This window comes from Diabrotica virgifera, chromosome 9 (genome assembly GCF_917563875.1).
Source record: "Diabrotica virgifera virgifera chromosome 9, PGI_DIABVI_V3a".
In the NCBI taxonomy this organism is placed as follows: domain Eukaryota; kingdom Metazoa; phylum Arthropoda; class Insecta; order Coleoptera; family Chrysomelidae; genus Diabrotica; species Diabrotica virgifera.
Window position 1 is genome coordinate 131098924 of NC_065451.1, and position 23008 is coordinate 131121931.

General features: G+C 33.2%; 1 protein-coding gene across 1 annotated transcript; it reads left to right on the top strand.

Moving 5' to 3' along the window:
- Positions 1-14387: 14387 nt before the first annotated feature.
- LOC126891375 (uncharacterized) lies at positions 14388-15086 on the top strand. The gene has a single exon (XM_050660552.1). It carries the CDS (start codon positions 14388-14390, stop codon positions 15084-15086), a length of 699 nt encoding a protein of 232 aa, XP_050516509.1.
- Positions 15087-23008: the final 7922 nt, after the last annotated feature.

Below are 23008 nucleotides of genomic sequence, written 5' to 3' on the forward strand. Positions count from 1 at the left end.
TTAAATGTTTAGGTATCGTTGGTGAAATCGGGCATAAGGGTTAAATATCTATAACAACGAAAATTTTTCAGTCTAAATTTAAATATTAATTATCTAAACTGATACCAAACACAATAAAAATATGATCACGTAATAAATTTTAATTAACCAATAACTATTCACGGATTTATTTGTTGTTGGTGAAACCTGCTCTAAGTGAAACATACATTGGTATGTACTGTCAATGTAATTATTAAAAAATGGCTATTATTCCAGTGGACATATTTTATACAGGTATTTATTGAAGTGTTTGATCTTTTTCGCTATTGAGGAGATTGATGAACTCAACATTAAATAGCTTGAAGCGCATACCATAATAAGTAGTGATGGGAATAATCGAATTAATCTAATAATCGAAAGACGGCTACTCGAGTGATTTTAATAATCGAGTTATCATTCGAATTATGCATCACTCGTATGCTATTAATATCCGACAGTCATTTTCTGAACTCGAAACTTGAGAACTCAAGGTCATCGTTACATGATGAACATGCAGAACATGTGAATACAAATATTCGAATGTTTTATTTTCATTAGAATGAATTACTCATCACTCCTCTGGCATCTCCCTCTTTTCCCATTCAAAAGGCAAATCGGATATTCGAATAAGCTGATTTTCCGAATACAATGTTCGAGTAGTTCGAGTGATCTAATAATTCGAGTGATCTTATTCAAGTTCTCGAGATATCTCGAGTTATTTCAATAATCGAATGGTCGATTATTTTTCATTCGAATTATCCCATCACTAATAATAAGATGAATAATATGTATAAAGATAAATATAAAACAGTAATACTTAATCAGATGATGACAATCAATAACAATTGAATGCTATGCTGGAACAACGTTGTAAACACCAAATCAGATTTTGTCGACAACTTGAAGAAAACATGTTAAGGCGCATTTAAATCAAAGCGAACACGAACGCACGAAAGAAGGAATGAATTCATAGGTGTTCGCTTGGTCATTCGTTCCCTACAAAGTAGGGCCATTTACATTGAAGCAAATGTTCGCATTCGTTGATGATCAGGAGTGCATATTGCCCGCAGATATATTTAAGATGGGCCAGTCACACATTGTGTTTCAAGTTTATTGTCGTGTTTCTTGTTGGGTAAATTTTAATACAATAATAGCTTATAAAATGTGTGTTCTGTAAGGAAAAAAATATGTCATGTTCATAGAAATACATACAGAGAGAGTCTGTAATTTGGAATAAATTCAATATCTCAAATACTAATTGTTTTTTTGAAAAATGCTCAAACCCGTCGATTAGTATTTCAAATTGTCCTTTTTGACATGCAATTATAATGTATACAGGGTGTCCCAAGTTAGAGATATGACGTCATCGTTGATTTTCTTAAATGGCAACACTGTCATTTTGATAGCTATTTTGATAGGGTGTGTAAAGTTGTACACAACTGCAAAATATCAAATTTTTATTCTCTACCATTTACAAGATAATAGAAAATAACAAAGTTATATCTGTAATTTGGAATAAATTCAATAATTAAAATAATAATTGTTTTTTTGAAAAATGCTCAGACCCGTCGATTAGTATTTTAAACTGTCATTTTTGACATACAATAATAATGTATACAGGGTGTCCCAATTTAGAGATATGACGTCATCGTTGATTTTCTTAAATGGCAATACTGTCATTTTGATAGTTATTTTGATATGGTGTGTAAAGTTATACACAACTGCAAAATTTCAAATTTTGTTCCCTATCATTTACAAGAAAATAAAAAAGAACAAAGTTATGAAAAACAAGTAATCAAATAATAATTGAATTTAATTATTCCAATTAAGCAAATACTCATAATGTTGGCCCTCAATTATTGTCAAATTGTCAATGGGCAACGTTATGAGCATTTGCTTATTTGAAATAATTAAATTCAATTATTATTTGATTACTTGTTTTTCATAACTTTGTTATTTTTTATTATATTGTAAATAATAGGGAACAAAAATTTGAAATTTTGCAGTTGTGTATAACTTTACACACCCTATCAAAATAACTATCAAAATGACAGTGTTGCCATTTAAGAAAATCAACGATGACGTCATATCCCTAAATTGGGACACCCTGTGTACATTATTATTGTATGCCAAAAAAGACAATTTGAAATACTAATTGACGGGTCTGAGCATTTTTCAAAAAAACAGTATTTTAATTATTGAATTTATTTCAAATTACAGACATAACTTTGTTATTTTCTATTATCTTGTAAATGGTAGAGAATAAAAATTTGATATTTTGCAGTTGTGTATATCTTTACACACCCTATCAAAATAGCTATCAAAATGACAGTGTTGCCATTTAAGAAAATCAACGATGACGTCATATCTCTAAATTGGGACACCCTGTATACATTATTATTGTATGTCAAAAAGGACAATTTGAAATACTAATCGACGGGTCTGAGAATTTTTCAAAAAAACAATTAGTATTTGAGATATTGAATTTATTCCAAATTACAGACTCTCTCTGTATAAGTATAAATTTTGATACAACTTAAATAGTTTCATTTTGTCCTGTCTCTATTCTATAATTATTTAATTTCAAAATTTGATTTTAATAGTTAAAATAAAATAAAAATTATTTCCAGACTCAAAAATAATTTATTCAGGTAGTTTTTATTATTTTGTTGAAAATTTTGATGATAAGTTTTATTTATTCATATTTTATTTAAATCTGGCATTATCAACTAAAGTTTGAGATAAATAAAACGTCCAAAAATGTCTAGCAATTATAAATTCATATTTCTTCTTCTTCAGCCATGGCATCTTTTTCCCAGACCCCTCTTACCATCTATCTTTGAGTATCAGTTGCTGAAAAGTGTATCGTTCCCCTCGTAATATATGCGCCAAGTATGCAGTCTTCTTACTTTTAACATATTTAAAAAATTCCCTATCCTGTAAACCCGCTCTTCTTAGTACTTAATCATTTCTGAGTCTGTCCGTCCATCATATTCTAAGCATTCGAGGTAGGCACCACATTTTAAACACTTCAAATTTGTTAAAGGAACTGTCCTTTAACGTCCATGCTTCTATTCCGCACAAGAGCACAGGTCAAATGTAACACTTTTTAGCATATAAAGTACTGACAAAATATTTGTATTCGTATTTCCAATAATGAAAATAATGACAAAAAAAATTATCTTCTTAAAATAATTTTGAATTCAATATATTTATGTAGGTACCTGTAATGTGCTTCGAACTAATGAACGCAATCTGTATGTATCAGCAGCCAGGTAGCAAATATTAGACACTGTTTGAGGGAGCATAGAGAATAATATATTAAAGAACCATCTTTCTTAAAATTCTTCCTCGAAAAAGTTGCTTGCTCTTGATATTATAACTGGACGGCGTTATGCATAACTCGACCAAGCGCCAAAACATAGTTTTGAGATAAATGGCTTCAAAGTTTTTCGTTTCTTGGTTGCTTAATGGTAAGTGGATCAATGTCGCTTGGTTTAATTTTGTTTTTCTTAGTAACCGTTAACGTAACAATAACAGGGATTTTTTCCAAGATAGTTTTAGCTATGTGTCACCAGAATCCACTGTTATCTGGATATTAAAGAAATGGCGCTTGGTCGAGTTATGCATAACGCTGTCCAACTATATTATGTTCAAATAATAAATTGTCAAATTGGTGTATCAAAAGAAATTTGCTTTTAATTAATTTTAGCAATTAATTTGATTTGCTTACCTCATTAGTGTTTCTGGGTTGAAATTTATCCAACAAAAACATTAGGATTTTAAAAGCAAACCACTTCGAACACTCTTTTTGTCTTTCTCGTATAAATGATGCCAGAAGCTAATTCATTTTTTTAGTTCATCATCACAACCCATTCCTGTAGAATTTTATATTCCTCCTATGTTATATCAAGCATCAGTTTTTCTGTTAATCTGTGCAAATGCGAACGAATTCATTCAGTCATGTTCGATTCGCTGTACAAATATCATAAAGTTTACGAACGAATTCGTTCGTTCGTTCATGTTCGCTTTGATTTAAATGCGCCTTTATAATTGATCATATTCAAAAAGGAATCTTTATGAGCATAAGATGATGATTACAAGATGCATAAAGTAAAATCTCGTAATATTCACCACAGTCAGCAGTACATTATTTTGCTCATACAGAACATTGTTCTATGGTGCACCCACATTTGAAACTATTGGAGGTTACAACGTTGTTCCAGCATAGTATTAAATTATGTTTGAAAATAAAAATTACAATGAAATGTGTAAAGACTAAAAGTTTAAATAATATAAAAAATCTTTTTTAAACACAACAAATGTGCCAACTGAAAAGGATAAACAACAAAATTCTTAGTATGTAATGTATCAAAGATAAGCTGTATCGCTTATACTTGTTTAACTTATTGTGGTCTCTATCGATAAGAGGTTTAATTTTGTGTTACTAGTTTCTGTGAGTAAAAAAGAGACCTTGGATAAAAAGTAGTTCATATAATTGAATGGGTGATTGGAAAAAGGATAACATTCCAAAAATTTGGCGAATTACACTAAGATACAAATATTAAGAGAATGGCTATCTAACTTGGCGAAATGAGATAGCCATTGTATGAATATTTTTGTCTTATATCCGCTGAGCGCAAAAACGATAAAATTGCCAGCCGTCTTCTAGCGGCTTCGAAGCAAAACAGTTTTCTTTTTCATTTTCTAAAAATATGGTTGTCAGGAATCTTGTTATTTTTCCCATCACCCATTCAATTACATGCAAGTGCAACGATCTGTTAGAAGAACTGTATGTCTACAGTCTACAGAACACAACCATAGGAGATACATTGAAAATGTAATAAAATTTAAACATGTAGGTTTACTAGCCACAGTAATGCCAGATGCTGAGAAGGAGTTAAAGGAAACATGCAAATTGGAAACAAAAAAATATAATGTGTTTTTAGACTTAATATTTACAAATGTTTGTGATTTACAAGTAGCAAAAGCTTCAGATCCGATTTTTAAAAATAGTTATCATCACATAAGTTACACTTACAATATTAGTTTGTGTGAACGTCAAGGTAAGTCATTAGAATATACTGAATTTTATCATGATTTTGTAAACGCAGACTATGAAGGTCTCAATAACTATCTTTCAATGATACCTTGGGAAGACCATTTGAATTTGTCAAATGCTGATGATGCTTTAACAGAATTTTACAACATACTTAATATGTCACTATCGTTGTTTGTACGGGTGAAAAGATTTAGAACTTCTAGTTATCCAAAATGGTTTGATGCCAACTTGCGTTATTTAGTCGTACAGAAAAAAATTGCTCATAAAAATTATTTAGCTTCCTGTAATCAAGAGGATTATGTGATTTTTTCAGAACTTAGGAGATTGTGTACGGATCTATCAAATCAATGTTATAACACTTATCTGAATCAAGTAAATCATAATTTATGCAGTAATCCTAAGTACTTTTGGCAGTTTGTAAACAGTAAGAGAGCATCAAATGATTTACCAAACAGTATGTACTATGGTAATGCTGTAGCAACAAACGGACAACAGATTGCAAACTGTTTCTGTCAATTTTTTTCAACAGTTTATTCGCCACAATCAAATATTAATAACTTGGAAGTAAAGGGAAACAACAATCTTTTTATACCTAATTTTTCAATATCAGTGAAAGATATTTTCAACAACATTTTATCCCTACCCAATAAGTTAAGCAGTGGTCCAGATGGTATTCCCGATTACTTTCTAAAGAACTGTATATATTCACTAACTAATCCTTTATATATTCTTTTTGAGTCATCATTAAAGACATCAGTTTTCCCAACTTTATGGAAGCACTCTTATATCTGCCCAATTTTTAAATCAGGTAATAAACAAGACATAACAAATTATCGAAGCGTTTATAAACAATCCTCTATGCCAAAACTTTTTGATAGACTATTGCACGATCAATTAAAATTTTATTGTAAAGAGCGTCTAATACACAATCAACATGGATTTTCTCAGAATAAATCAACGGTAACAAATTTAGTACTCTTTGAACAAAAAATATTAAACGAGTTGTAGAATAAAAGTCAGATGGATACTATTTATACTGACTTCTCCAAGGCATTTGATCAGAGTAGATCATATCTTATTGGGAAAATTAAATGCTTTTGGCTTCAGTCATCAATCCTTACAATGGTTCAATAGCTTTTTAAGAGATCGTACACAGCAGGTGAGAGTAGGTTGTTTTAATTCAAATATAATTCATGTGACATCAGGAGCTCACTGTTCACCTTTGTTATTTAATATATTTGTGAACGATATATCAGAATGTTTTAGAAATTGCGATTTCCTGATGTTTGCAGATGATTTGAAATTATTTAAATCCGTAGATTCAAATGTTGATGTAACATTAATTCACGAATATTTAGAGCGGTTGAGTATTTGGTGTGAGAATAATATTTTGCATTTAAATGTTGCTAAATGCTGTTATATAAGCTTTTTTAGAGGTAATAAAAAATATGATACTTCTTACACAATTAATGAAAATGAATTGTCTTATGTTAAAACAATAAAAGACTTAGGAGTCACATTTGATGAGCAGTTGCGTTTTGTGCAACATATAAATAGTTTAACAGTAAATGCAACAAAACCTTTGGGCTTTATCATTCGCAACTGTCTGAGACTATCTGTAGGGGCTTTAAGAACGGTATATTATGCTTTGGTTGTATCTAAAGTGGAATATGCATCTATTGTATGGTCTCCACAATACCAAGCTCATTCTACTATGTTGGAGAGATTGCAGAATAAATTTTTGAGATATTGTGCATACAAATTAAACATATGCATTACTAATCATGATTATACCTATATTTTAAAAACACTCAACATGAATTTATTAAAAACTCGAGATAACTCTGATTTGGTGTTTGTGTTTAAATTAATAAATGGTTTAATTTGTTGTTCTGAACTTCTCCAATCTATTAATTTATATGTTCCCTCCAGAAGCCTCAGACATGTTGATTTGTTTTATATACCTTTTACCTTTTCATTGAACAAACTATGGTATGCATTCGCCCATTGAGCGAACACTAAAAATTATAAACGAGAATAACTTGGAAATGTTTGGTGTCTCCTTGGCTGCTTTTAAAAATCGGATTAAAAGAGCTTGACAGGTACTTTTTGTTTATTTGAACTGATTTGTGTAATAGATGTAATATGTGTAATGGATAACTATTAATATTTCGTTTTTGTTTAATATGTAATTAAGATTTATTTTACTCTAGTTCAGTATATATTACAGAGATTGATTTTATACTGTATGTGTTGTAATGGGGGTAATCCTGTACATAAATAAATAAATAAAAAAATAATATAGCGCTGGAGAAAATTGATTTTCATGTTTGCAAGTAAAAAATGTTAAGTTTTTATGCAAAGTGAACGTAGATGTAAACAATGTTTAGTACATCCCTTACTACTTTTTACTTGAGAACATTTATTCTAAGAATATAAAGAAATTATCTTCTTTGTAGAAACTTGACCAAGCTAGCTTCACTAAATACTTGAAATTCAGGATCTTTATCTGAGTTGCAATCATCGTAGCTCTCAGAATTGTCACTGTTAACAACAAAAAATCCATTTAGATTTGAACAACCTGCATTATCATGAACACATAACATTATTTTCATGCTTATGCATGTCCCTTACCAAATTTTAAGAAATGAATCTGGCTCCATCTATTATTAGGAGGATAAACCAAGTAAAATTGTCTGCTTTGCCATGTCCCTTGCCATATTTTACATACTATTTCGCGAAAAATCAAAATTTGTCCCTTACCATTGTTTACTACCGAGCCCCTCAATTAATGAAATCTTGCAAATACTTCAAGCAGTGGTTATGTATAGTATTTTTACTACAAAAGCGATATTACGTAGGTCAAAATTTTTGACGTAAGAGAACTGTCAAAACATTAGAATGTGACTTTTCATTATTGCCATGTTTGTAATAAACATGGCAATAATGAAAAGTCACATTCTAATGTTTTGACAGTTCTCTTACGTCAAAAATTTTGACCTACGTAATATCGCTTTTGTAGTAAAAATACTATACAAAGAGTGAGGTTTATAATTATATGAGATGAATTTTAATCACTAGGTCTCTTAACTAGACAAAAGTCTGGAGTAAGTCTACCCTATTAAAAAATCCAGATTTAACAATAATAATATAGTATGGCCTCCAAGATCTTTAGATTTATTTCCACAAACTAGTATGACATCCTTATAGGTCTGGATCCCACATACCAAAAAAAGTTTATTAATAGCATGCTGAAAATTTGATAATAGCGTTACAGTGTCTAGTCCAGACAAAGTTTGATGTATGGGAACACGGGAACAGGGGAAGATTTAATTGTGGAACGTGTCATCCTGATAAGTTTATGATTGTGAAAACTAGCAGGTTGTTTTTAAGTTTATTGATTAGCAAACTTTATTATATGCGAAAAAATGTTTGTCCAACAAATATGTTGGGCATTTTAATATGGCCAACACGTAGAACATGTCAAATGATAGGAATTATGTTGGTGGTAAATAGCAGTCTGATTTTTGTATGAGAGTTAAATGAAAAGGTAACAGATCTGTCATGACAAAATACATAAATATGACATTTTCATAGTCTGATGTTATAAACCTGTTCCACAACTAAAACTTACCCTGTTCCAGTGTTCCCGTACATCAAAGTTTGACCGACTAGACACCGTTAAGCTATTTAGTAACAAATTTATAGCTTGCTATTAATAAACTTTTTTTAATAGGCGGGATCCAGGTTTATTAAGATCCATCATAATTTGGTAAATATAATATGCGAGAAAGTGAACAGTGCATATAAGCTGAAATATGTATGACTTTTTACTCACTTTATAATGCTCAAAAAATGTCTGCTTGTAGAATGTCTTGGGAGAATATATCTGCAGATGTAACATTTCCACTTTTAACCAGCTTATTATTATGTTATGTATCTTCTCACCAGTAGCATTCTAATCACGCCATTCTACACAAAAAGTAAAAACACAACCAAAAACCGATTGGGCTTGAGAGTGCCCTAAATTCTAAATTCCTTAATCCTAATCCTAATAAAACAGTAAAATAGTAATAAAAAGACAAAAGATAAACAAAACATCATGGCTGTAGTTACATTTCCGGTCGCGGGCACGCGGCGGGGGCGGGACGCCACCTGTCAAGGATAGAATTATGGTACGATGTTGCCAAAATTATTTGTGAAAACGAATGACAACGGGCACAGAATATGCAACATGGCGACAGGAAACAATATGTCTATCAGCAGTACAATGTTCAAGCATCCAAGAAAACACAAAGTCACATGGGTTTCTCCAGACCAAAAAACAGAGTCACAAATAGACCACATATTAATATCGAAAAGAAGACAATCAAGTATAATGGATGTGAGAAGCTACAGAGGTGCATGCGGAGATTCAGACCATTTCCTGGTGGTAGCAAAGCTGAGACAAAAGATGAAAGTAATGAGAAGGCAGAAAGAGAGGAATAAGAGGTGGAATATCAAAAAATTGAATGAAGCAAAAGAGATACAAAAGTATGGAGATGAAATAGGTAAAAGAATTGCCGCACTGAATAAGGATAGAGATGATATCGAAGAAATATGGGGGGATATTAAAAAAGCAATTAACCACACGGCGGAGACTACACTAGGGACGAAGCAAATCACAAAAAAGAAGGACTGGTTCAATACAGAATGTAAAGAATCAGTTGAAGAAAAAGTAAAAGCACGAAATCAGTGGATGCGGACACATAAAATTGAACATAGAGACATGTACGAACAAAAACGAAAGGAAAGCAACAAAATAATAAGACAACATAAGAGAAAATTCATGGAACGTCAGTTAGAGGAAATTGAGGCGGAAAGTAAGACTCAAAACACCAAGAAATTCTACACAAAAATCAGAGAACAGAATAGAGGTTTCAAACCAAAAGTAAGTGGAGTTAAAAATAAACAAGGGCAAATAGTAACACAAGATCAACCATATATGGAAGTCTGGATGGAACACTTCAAGGAGTTATTGGCAGAAAATCAAACAGAAGAGATTACAGAAATGGAGGAAGAGTGGGAAAATAATGGAACGAATGAGCCAACACTCGAAGAAGTAATCGAAATAATTAAAAATAACAAAAACGGAAGAGCACCCGGGAAAGATAACATAAACAGCGAACTCATAAAATTAGGAGGAGAACCGTTGCATAGGGAAATACACAAACTGATAGTAAACATCTGGAAAGAAGAGAAAATGCCAAAAGAATGGCAAACAGGGCAAATAATAACGATACATAAAAAAGGAAACCAACAAGAATGTCAAAATTACAGGGGAATAACATTACTGAGTACAGTATATAAGGTGTTGTCAACCATAATACAAAGAAGATTACAGGAAGCAACAGACAATAAGATAGGGCAATATCAATGTGGATTCAGGAAAGGAAAATCCACAATAGATGCGATATACATACTAAAACAAATAATAGAGAAGGCGAACGAATCTAACATAAACTTAGAAATACTTTTCGTAGATTTTAGACAAGCTTTTGATTCCATCAAACGAAAGCAACTATTGGAAATACTAAAAACGCTACAGGTACCTCTTAAATTAAGAAAACTTATAAAAATGACGATGAGTCATACCAGAGTGAGTGTGAAAACGCAAATAGGGGAAACAGAAGAGTTCGAAACAAACAAAGGAGTGAGGCAGGGTGATAGTTTGTCCACAACATTATTCAACATGGCAATAGAATATATTACCAGAAAAATAAACAAAGGAACACTCAGAAATAGAGGAGGTCAAATTGTAGCATATGCCGATGACGTCGTGATAATGGCAAAGAGAAGAGATATATTAACGCAAATGGTAGAGGAACTCATTCAAGAAGGAAAAACAGTGGGTTTGAGTATTAACGAAAACAAAACAAAAATGTTAAGATTAGGAAAAAAACCTACCAATAGTGAGGTCAAAGTGGGAAGATACAAATTTGAAGAAGTAAGTAAATATAAGTATCTAGGAGTCATGCTGTCAAATGATGGAACAAGAGAAAACGAAATAAAAGAGAAATCATTGGCAATAAATAGAGCATTCCAAGCCAACAAAAAAATGATAAAAAGCAAGATATTAACAAAAACAACAAAATTAAGGCTCTATGAAACATTAATTAGACCGACATTAATGTATGGAGCAGAAGTGATGACAATGACCAAGACAGACGAAGAAAATTTGAGAAGAACTGAGAGAAAAATAATTCGGGCAATATTAGGACCAATAAAAACAGCAGAAGGTGAATAGAGGAGTCGAAGAAATAATGAAATAAATGAGGAATTGAAGGGGCAAGATATAGTCAGGAGAATAAAGAGACAAAGATTGAGATGGCTTGGGCATGTATGGAGAGCAGGAGAAGAGGCGATAGTAAACATAGTAACAAAGTGGTCTCCAGCCGGTAGGAGACGAAGAGGAAGACCGAGGTCCAAATGGCTGGAAGAGGTGAAGCGAGATCTAGAGGACATGGGAATTAGAAATGCAGAAGAAAGAGCAAGAGACAGAAGGAGCTGGAACCGGATATGTAATGCAGTCTAAGAAAAGAAGAATAGAGGACTGATCCACCTCGAAAACATGGATCTAGAGAGCCTGTGAAGGCGGCGCTACCCCCACGGGGGTGTTTTAGCCACTATATATATATATATATATTCCAGTATTGAATATTTAGCTTCATTATTAATAAATAAACCTGCTGTTTTGAGTAATAATCCCAATAGTACTAATAATTCTAATATTAAAATGCCCAAATTTGAATTAGTTAAGTTTAATGGTGAAGACATATCTCTGTGGCCTGTTTTCTATGAAAATTTCAAACAATTTGTTCAAAACAAAATAGAATATCCCAAGTCCGATAAGCTGCAGTATTTGTTGAGTTGTATTTCCGGGAAAGCCTTGAAAAGCTGTAGCTCAATAGAACCCATTCCTAATAATTATGATATTATTTGGAATATGTTTGTTGAAAGATATAACGATAAAAAATATTTGTTTAATCTCTATATGGATCGAATTGTTAATTTTCGCGGTTTGCAATCTAATAATGCATCCTATTTGGAAATATTTTTGGAAAAGTTTGATACTAATGTTTCTGCACTAAAACGATTAAATCTCGATAATTTAGATGATCATAATTTAACTTATTTAGCTATGTTAAAATTACCACAAGATACCATAGATTCATTTGATTTAATAAGAAATAATAATGATTTACCCGCTTATGATGATTTACTGAAAATTTTACGCCAACGTAGTAAATCTCTTATTAAAAATGATAGATCAAGGAATTCCAAAAATAAGTTTTCGTTTCAAAAACCGAACAAATCGTTTCATTTGCAAGAACAGAATACGTATTCCTCCATAGATTGTGTTGTTTTTAAAAAAGGCCCACATTTAATTAAAGACTGTAAGCGCTTTTTAGGGCTACCATTTGAATCCAGATTTAAATTAGTGAAGGAAAATAATTTATGTTTAAATTGTTTTTCTTCAAAGCATCGAGTATCCAATTGTCCGTCAAAATTTTCTTGTGTTGTGTGCAAAGCTAGGCACCATTCCAAGTTGCATAAGCCAAATACTACTCGGCCTAATGAAAATGTTCCATTTCCCTCCACTAGTACTGAGCCTACCTCTGGTTCTTCTGATAATCCTTCTAGTTTACATGTCCGCCATTCTAAAAATATCCCAAATGAATCAGAATCGAGTTCTGTTAGTCTGTTTGGGACAATAATGGTTAAAGTTGTTGATAAATGGGGTAGTGCTCACAAGGTTAGACTTTTGTTAGATAGTGGTTCTTCTGCTAATTTTCTTACTTTTGATTGTTCCCGAAAATTAGGCCTAAGTTATTCGAAATTAAATTTGACAGTCTCTGGTATAGGAGGATCAACCACCCCGATAGTAGGTAAAACCAACATTGTTATCTTTTCCCATTTTGATAAAAAAATACAATATCGTATAGAAGTGTTGCTTATAGACACAATCTCTAATAAGTTGCCAGATCAACCAGTTGACAAAGACTGTATTAACAGTACAGAACACTTGAAATTAGCTGACCCGAATTTCTTTTTTCCTGGCAAGATAGATGGTATTTTAGGCTTATCTGTCTTCTCAAATATCATTGGTTGTAATAGAGTGTCGTGCGAAGGTTCTCTATCAGCTATTGAAACTAGTTTAGGTTATGTAGTCATGGGCTCAGCTGCACCAAATTTTGAAAGAATCCACACATATTTGTCTTTCGTCTGTAACCCTTTGTTGAATTTAGATTCCTTGGTCGAAAGAATGTATGAATTAGAGGATTTGCCCCCTGTTACTAATAGTTCATCAGAAGATGAAATTTGTGAAAATTCATTTTTAGAAAATGTATGTAGAGATGCAGATGGTAGATACACAGTTTCGTTGCCGTTCCAAAATGATCCTAATGTACTGGGTGATTCTTTTGTTCTTGCTAAAAATAGATTGTTGTCCTTAGAAAATCGCCTCGCACCAAACCCAGAACTTAGAAAACTTTACTGTGATATCTTTCAAGACTATTTAGACCAAAAGCACATGAGTTTAGTTCCCATTCAAACCATTGATTCGTTGTCGTATTATATTCCCCATCATTGTGTTTTTAAACCAGATAGCCCTTCCACTCCTTGTAGAATAGTCTTTGATGCCTTTATGAAAACTAGTAAAGGACCGTCATTAAATGAAATTCTTTATAAAGGTCCAAAATTACAAAATAATCCTACCACAATATTGTTGAATTTTCGTCTTTTTCCAATCGCAATTGTCGCTGATTTGAAACAAATGTATAGGCAGGTTAAAGTGGTTGAATCTCATTGTTCGTTTCAAAGAGTTTTGTGGAGATTTGATACCAATGATCCTATTTCTATTTTCCAATTAAATACTTTAACTTTTGGAGTAAAATCCTCACCATATCTTAGTCTCAGGGTAATAAAACAATTATGTAATGACGAATCTAAACATTTTCCTGATGCTATCATCCCAATTTTAAGAGATATGTATGTAGACGATTTTATTAGCAGTTTTCCAAATGTTTCTGAAGCTATAGTTACACACACTCAGTTAGTGAATTTGTTTCAAAAAGGTGGTTTTAAATTAACCAAATGGATGTCGAACTAGAACGATCTACTATCGACAATCCCCGAACCCCTCCAATTGGGCAAAACCAAATAATTTGATAAGTCAGTCTCCAAAGTGTTAGGATTGCAATGGGAAGAAAAATGTGACAATTTTAGTTTTGGGTTACCCTCATCGACTCATTGTACAAAAAGAAACATGCCCTCACTTGTTGCTCGTATGTTTGATCCCTTGGGATTCCTATCTCCTATAACCCTCTTGCTTAAAATTTGGATAAAGAAACTTTGGACTCTAAAGGTAGATTGGGATAGTACCGTACCAAAAGAAATCGAAATAGCATGGGAAAAGTTTCAAAATGAATTTCATGTCCTATACAAAATACAAATTCCACGTCATATAGCAGTTACACCTAATTCGTCGTTGTCTTTTGTAGGATTTTCAGATGCAATTTCTGCTGGATATGCAGCCATTGTTTATTCCAGGGTTGTTAATTGTACAGGTCAAGTTAAAGTTACTTTACTGTACTCTCAATCTAAAGTATCTCCAATGTCTAAAATAACTCTTCCTCGATTAGAGCTTTGTGGAGCGCTTCTTCTCTCAAAGCTTCTTTCACATGCTATTGAAACTTATTTTCCTAGACATAATATTGATAAAATTTTTGCCTTAAGTGATTCCATGATTGTATTAAATTGGATAAAGTCCTCAGAGAAAAATCTCAAAATATTTGTTCAAAATAGAGTTGTTACAATTCATAAGATGGTTCCGTCAGAGTATTGGTTTTTTGTTCCTGGAAAGGAAAATGTTGTTGATTGCGCCTCTCGAGGTTTGTTTCCTTCTTCGTTAGTTAACCATCCAACATGGTTTACTGGTCCAAATTGGTTACTGTTGGAGCCATAATATTGGCCTATTCAGTCTGTCAACGGACAGGAAATTATGATTTGTGATTCTGAATATAGATCACAAACCTTCTTTGGTAATGTCACTCGTGTAATTTCTCCGCTGTATACTCTTATTGAATATTTTTCCAGTTGGTCGAAACTTTTAAATTCCACAGTATACGTATTGAGATTTCTTAAAAAATTGCCTTTAAATAAACGGATATCTCTATTTGATTTAAAAATTGCAGAAATTGAATTAATTCGAGCTGTCCAGCAAAAACATTTTTCTGAAGAATATAAAGCCCTTTCTCAAAATCTCGTTGTAAAATCTTCCATACGTCGTTTGAATCCATTTATTGAAAATGGAATAATTAGAGCAGGTGGACGTTTGTCCAACTCCCAATGTAGTTTTGAACAAAAACATCCGATTTTGTTGCCCAAAGCCGATCGTTTAACCATTTTGTTAATAGATTATTTCCATAAATTGCATTTACATGCTGGAGCGTATTTGTTGCAAAATCTTCTGAGAACAAATTATTGGATACTATCTAGTCGTCAGGCCATCAGAAATATAATTTGGAGATGTAATCGTTGTTTTCGTCTTAATCCTAAACCTACCTATCCTATGATGGCTGACTTACCCGCCGTAAGAGTCAATCAGGCAAAAGCCTTTTTACACACTGGTGTAGATTATACTGGTGCGTTTTCCATTACTATAGGAAAATATCGTGGCGTAAAAACTCAAAAGGCTTACGTATGTTTGTTTGTTTGTCTAAGTACGAAAGCCATACATCTTGAATTAGCCTCCTCGCTCTCTACAGATTGTTTCTTAGCCGCTTTCAAATATTTTTATCTCGTCGTGGAAATTGTAAGGTTTTATATTCAGATAATGGCACAAATTTTGTGGGTGCCAAAAGAGTCCTCGATGAAATATATCAATTAACTACTTCAAAAACTTATAAAGATGCATTCCAACAGGAACTTAATAATACCAAAATTTCTTGGAAAATGAACGTACCTTATGGCAGTCACTTCGGTGGTATTTGGGAAAGCAATATAAAAAATGTAAAACTTTTTGAGTTCTGAAATCAGAAACTGAATCAGATCCTTACTTACGAAGAATTTTTAACTGTTCTGACACAAATCGAGTGTCTTTTGAATTCGCGTCGTCTTTGTGTTCAAAGTAACGACCCTGAAAATCCAGTCGCGCTGACTCCATCGCATTTTTTATGTACAGAACCTTTAGTGTCATTACCCTCGATGGATATTGATCTTGATAAAAATATGAGTACTTTGAAAAGATATAAATTACTAGATTGCATTGTTCAACATTATTGGAAAAGATGGCATTCAGAATATTTGTCTTATATGCAGTCTCGTTTAAAATGGAACACTAACTCGAATCCTCCCAAAGAGGGAATGGTAGTTATAATAAAAAATGAAACTATCCCACCTTTACAGTGGCCTCTGGCAGTCATAGAGACTTTGTATCCTGGAAAAGATGGGATTGTTCGAATCGCAAAAGTGCGAACCAAGCACGGTAGTTACATGCGCCCAGTCGTTAAACTGTGTCCTCTACCCAGTCAATAAACTGGAGAGGATTTTTTTATTTTATTTGATAGTTAAAATTTTAGTGTAGGGTAATGGGTTCATGTGCAGACTTAGCATATTAAAATTAAATTAGTTTTCGTTGATTTTTCGTTTGTTTTAAAAATAAACTCGGGGGGCAGGATGTTTTGGCCTCATTAAATTTATTTCATTCGAAGTACCTGGCCTATTTTCTTGCCCAGATATTGTACTAAATTTTTTGTTTTCTCTTTAATTACCTTTCGTTAGTACTAACTAGTCGTGGTCGTCAGTAAGTAAGAACAACTCAAATTGTTAAGTCGTTTCGCATAGTTATCCAGTGTCGCCAAAAAACTCCGGTTTCAGTTATAGTAAAAAATAAATTAACCCTTTCTCCCTCCTTCCTTCACCTTACTAATAACTGAAGACTTCTCGACCTACCAGTTAAAATAAGGTAAGAAATTTTTTTGTTATTATTTCCATACAGTCCGCTTTAAATTCGTTTGCGTAATAAACCAGCAATCGCCACCCCATTTATCGAAAATATACATAAAAATAAAAATAATGAGATCTTCTGCAGGTGAATATTTCTTTGGCAGCAACCGCGCTTTTGCAATTGAAAATATAGTAACATTTAATAAACAAATTCAATATCTCAAAAAATATTAAAAATTTTTCGACCAATTTTTTTTGTTTAATACTGGTAACATAGCGCAACTTTGTCTGTAAAATAAGACATTTTATAGTGCTTATTCAAAACGCTAAAAATAATTTTTTGAAAATTAGTTTTTAAAGTTTTATACAATTATTTAAATAAATAGGGGTCATATTTAATTTAGTAAGCCTTATGTAAAAAACTTACCCTGCAAATTTGCAGAAAAAATCCCGTAGGCCATCATTAATAAGTGAATTACCTCAGCAGTTAAAAAAGTATTTTTTTGCAAAAATGCCCCCTTTTTTATTTAAACAATGATCCCCTTGTGTGATTTGGATACTTTCTCGAAAATATCTTTTGTACCCACCTAAACTTTGATATAAAATTTGTTTCAACCTGTACGAATTTACATTTTGACTTTTTTTATTTTATTAGGCTATTATTTCTTTCTTCAAACTTACGGTTGAATCTGTTTGCCACGTATTTTTTGGCAGCCTACGTCGACATGCTGTAACTAGCGGCGATGAAAATACAATTCAGTTCGACGCACGACCTGAAAAGCGTTCAGGTTCGCTTTTTTTTTAGTTCTGGGTCTTCCTTTTTTTCGCCTTCTTACCGGCTTCCATTGTACTACTTTTTTGTCGATTTTTGTATGTTCTTGTCGCTGAACATGTCCCAGCCATGACAGTCTTTGACTTTTCACAAATCTCACAATATCATATCCTTCACTAATTTCGTTAACCTCGTCGTTTCTCCTGATTCCCATGTGCCGTCTTCCTCTTGCACCGGGCCATATACTTTTCTCAGTATCTTTCTCTCGAATGTCCTCAGTTAAGTTTCATCTCTTTTCGTCATTACCGAGGTTTCACAACCAATAGGTTACAGGTCTAATCAATGATCTGTAGGCAGCCATTTTGGTTCTTTGCCTAATAATTTCGATGTCATCAATTGTATATTAGCATAGTATGTACGATATATATATATATATATATATATATATATATATATATATATATATATATATATATATATATATATGTTACACTTGAAGTTTCCGCGGGAGCTATATGTGCTTTCTGTTGTTTTCCGGGTTTGACTCCGCGTTGAATAATTTTGGTTTTGATAAAAACCATTATTTTGACGACGTTTCGGCAAGATCTCACTTGCCATTGTCAAGTCAGGTAGTTCCGCTTCTCTCTCTCTCTATATATATATATATATATATATATATATATATATATATATATATATATATATATATATATATAAAAAAGTACTGAGATAACAGCTGGGAAAACCCTGGTACTGAGGAAGCAATGAAAGACTGGTGCTTCAAAGTGAGTGCCTTTTATTTTGGTCAAGCTTTCGCCTATTGTTTTTAGGCTTCTTCAGGACTTGCTACAAAGAAGAACATTCTTTACAAATATGCTTAAAGATAGAACAAGCAATTCTTACCGAAATAGGTGCACTAGTGCTCAGTGAAAATAAGAATACATCTTTTACCTTGCCTTTTTTGTGTATACATAAGTAATACAGATATTTTTGTTGTTATTATTTAGCTAATAAAACCAGATATCGAAATTTTTATTTACTAGTAACCCAATTACTCCTTGGACGTTTTTATATATATATATATATATATATATATATATATATATATATATATATATATATATCGGTTTTAAAACGTTCTCCTACGTCTTCCGATACCTAGTCGCCATTCACTTCGGTCCATCCAAAGGTCTTCATCCAATTCTCTTTCTCTCATTTCTCGATTTATGCCTTCTCTCCAACTAAGGCGGGGTTTTCCTCTTTTTCGTCTACCATGAGGGGTCCACGTTAGGATTTGTTTCGGGAGTCGTTCTTCGGACATTCTTTGTACGTGTCCATACCATCTAAGATGTTTGGTACTAATGTCATCTACTATTGTGTGTTTCACATTCATTATTTCCCTAATTATGTTGTTGGTTACCCTTTCTAATCTTGATTTTCCTGCTGAGCGCCTCCAGAAATCCATTTCTGTTGCTTCAAGCTTTCTCTTGTATCTTTCTTTTATTTGCCATACTTCACTGCTGTAAGTGATTATACTCTTAACAATTGTATTGTATATCCTATGTTTGTTGTTGTTTGATATTGACTGGTCCCACAGGATGCTATTGAGAAGGGTAATTGGTTTTCTTCCCTGGTTGTTTCTTTCTTCTATCGTCCGGTCTACGTTTCCTTCTTGTGTGATGGTCATACCCAGGTATTTATATGCGTCGCAATGTTTAATAATTTCGCCATTCCCCAGTGTAAGGTCCTGCTGTGTCCCACCGATACACATATATTCGGTCTTCTTTATGTTTACTTCCAAACCACCTTTTTTGTACTCCTCTATTAATTTCCTTGTCATATATTCAATATCATCGTAGTCTTGCGCTAGTACAAGTTGGTCGTCTGCAAATGACAAAGTGTATATTGTATTGTTGTTGATCGGTAATCCCATGTTTCTGCATTTGCGTTTCCAAAGATTTAGAGTTTGCTCGAGGTAGATCTTAAGTAATGTCGGTGAAAGGCAGCACCCTTGTTTTAGGCCTTTGCTAATTTGGAATCCTCTCGATAGCCTGCTTCCAACTTTCACCCTTGCTGCAGTTTTGGTATACAATTGGTTCGTCGCTGTTATTAAATTTGCGCTTATATTGGTTTTCTCTAATGCTTCCAATAGTTTGTTTTGTGGGATGCTATCATGCGCTTTTCTTAAGTCCACATATAACAGATGCACCTCCTGGTTGACGGCCAGTTTCTTCTCAATAATCTATGCAATACAAAACAGATAGTCAACCGTTGATCTCCCTGTCCTGAATCCTGCCTGTTCTTCAGCTTCTATATCTTTATATTCGTTTTCGATTTTATTTTTAATCAGTTTTCCGTATATTCGGCTGATCGAGTTCGTTACAGCGATGCCTCTGTAGTTGTCACATTGATCCCGTCTGCCTTTTTTATGTATGGTGAATATCCATGATGTCTTCCAATCTTCTGGGATTTCCGTTCCCTTGATGCATCTTTAAAAGAGTTTAGCCAGGTTTTCATATAATTTTGTTGTGCCATATTTTATTAGTTCAGCTGGTATGTTCCCTGGTCCTGGTGCTTTGTTATTTTTTAAAGACTTACATACTATATATAGTATGTACGATTCCCACTGGAAATGCGTGCATTAATTTCGCTATTTACGGAATGCTTCTGATTGACTCCTGTGCCCAGATATGTGAAGGCATCCTCACGTTCAATAGTATAGCTATTGCGATATCATTTTCATTGTCAGATGATCTTTTGATGGTCATGTTTTTAGTTATTGTTTCGTTTATTTTAAGCCCTCTTTTTTGTAATTCAGGATCAATTTCCTTGAACGTTTCCATTAGTCTTGTCTTGCTTCTACTAATAATAGCGACATCGTCTGCATATGCAGTAATTTGTACAGTTTTGGTATTGATATGGCCGTTTAGATCGGTTTTTCTGATACTGCCTCAAGAACTATATTGAACAGCATGGTTGAAAGTGCGTCTCCCTGTCTCACCCCCATGTTAATGTCAAACAGGGGAGATATTTCTCCATCTACTCTAATTGCGGCTTTTGAACCCTAAAACCTAATTTTTGTGAGGCTAATATATTTTTTGGTATACCTAGATTACGAAGGTCTTCCAACATTTCATCTCTTTTCACACTATCAAAAGCTTGTTTAAAGTAAGTCTATTTACAGTTTATTTATATATTTATAGTTTATAATTCTATTTAGTATTCATAAGCTTTTTCTTGTATCGTTTAGTATGAATATGTTGTAAAGAGGAATCTCACATGAATGTCACCCCATTTGGTATCCGTAACTAAAGATATATGTTCATTAAGTACTCAGTAATGAATCAGCGGATTTTTTAAACGGCGTTCAATTTTGTTTAAATAGTAGAAAGGTCCTCTAGTCAGTGTAGGTATCCTTTGTTTATTTGGTAATGGTAGTTAGTTTCTTATAAATCCCTCTCATTCCTTAAAACGATTCTACGACCTGCCACCGAACAACCACTGAGCTATCGTTCGCAAAAGAAGGTTTTAGTGTCTGCTTTTTCTTCTTTAACCCCATTTCGACCCCCCCAGTATTCATGTAGTTAGTTTTATCCCTGACCCCATCTGAGCAGACATTTAAAACGTTTCATCTTCTGCATCTAAACATTTTTCAATATAATCAATCACTCCAGCTTCTGCTAATATCATCTCCATTCGGAACTTCCAGTTAAGATAATTATCGTTTGATAATACTTCAATATTATATGATTTACTGTTGGTGTTCATTGTTGATCGACCAGGCCTAAAACCACTTTGATATTCTCCAATATATTTACAGACAAGCAGGCCATCACAATTTGCAAATCTCAAGAGCCTTTCCGTTCCCATATCAATTTTGTTAAGAAAGATACTTTGGAACCATCCATTAATTTGGATCCTTTAACACCAAGAGTTAGACTAACTAATAACTCGAACAGTCGATATCTTCTTGCAAGATTAAGGGAACCGGATATCTTAAAGGCAATTAAACTACATCTTGCTTTTCTACACGATCAGCCTGCTTCTGTATTTTATGACGGATATACCAACACCAGCGTGAAACTCTTTTTGGCTTCCGAAGGAATACCTACTAAGACTGAAGAACTACGAAAAGTTCTTCTAGAATTTAACCATGCCTATGGAATTGGTCCAGCCTATGGAATTGGTCCAGCTGAAGTGGAAGCTGATCTTGCTGCTTATAGGTCCTATCTCACTTCGGAAAGAATTATACACCTACAAAGTCAAGGGAATGTCACCGAAGTTATTATTCCATTGGCTCTCTAAAGCGAAATTTTTAAACAACACGACGTATTCTGAGGGACTAGAAACCTCAAATTATTTTAGTGATGACAACTTTGGCATGGTTCTGATTAATATTCGTTCTATAAGCAATAAAACTGATGAATTATTTTTGTTTCTGGAGGAATTAGGATTTCCCCTGATAGTTGCGGTTACAGAGCACTGGCTTGAAGTCAACGAGCCTCTTTTTGTAGAAAAATATACCACAATTGCCAGGTATGATCGTCCAAGTTCGGCTCTTGGAGGCACCCTAATTCTTTCTAGAAATAATGATTTTTCTGTGGTAACAAAATATGACTTTTTGTTAACTGAATCCTTCGAGTTTTCCTTAGTTTATAATAAGAATCTTAATCTTTACATTATTTGCATTTATAGATCACCTGATTCTACCGTGGAACTATTTTTTCAGAACCTGCTAAATTTGTTAGATGACCTGCCTCATAAAAGCATAAAAATTATATGCGCTGATTTTAACATTAATTATGCTGCTGGTTGTGCTACCCAAGTGTCCCTGGCCAACATATTTGAATCGTATGGTCTCTCAATGCACGTTAATTCTCCTACAAGGATTACAAAAACTACATCTACCATAATCGATTATATTGTCTCCGATTTCTCACCCCTTGATGTCTGCTCTACAGTTATTAATGCTGGACTATCTGATCATAAAGCAGTGTATACGAAGTTTAACATCTTCAGCAAACCCTCCTCAAAAACCCCACGTTTAAGTAGGATTTTTTCCACCCAGAATTTTCGTAAATTCCAAAATTTATGCTTAACTTCTGAGTGGCATTTTCCTTCTATAGACGTGGACTATAATTTCAGTGTTTTTCTAGATAGGCTTCTCC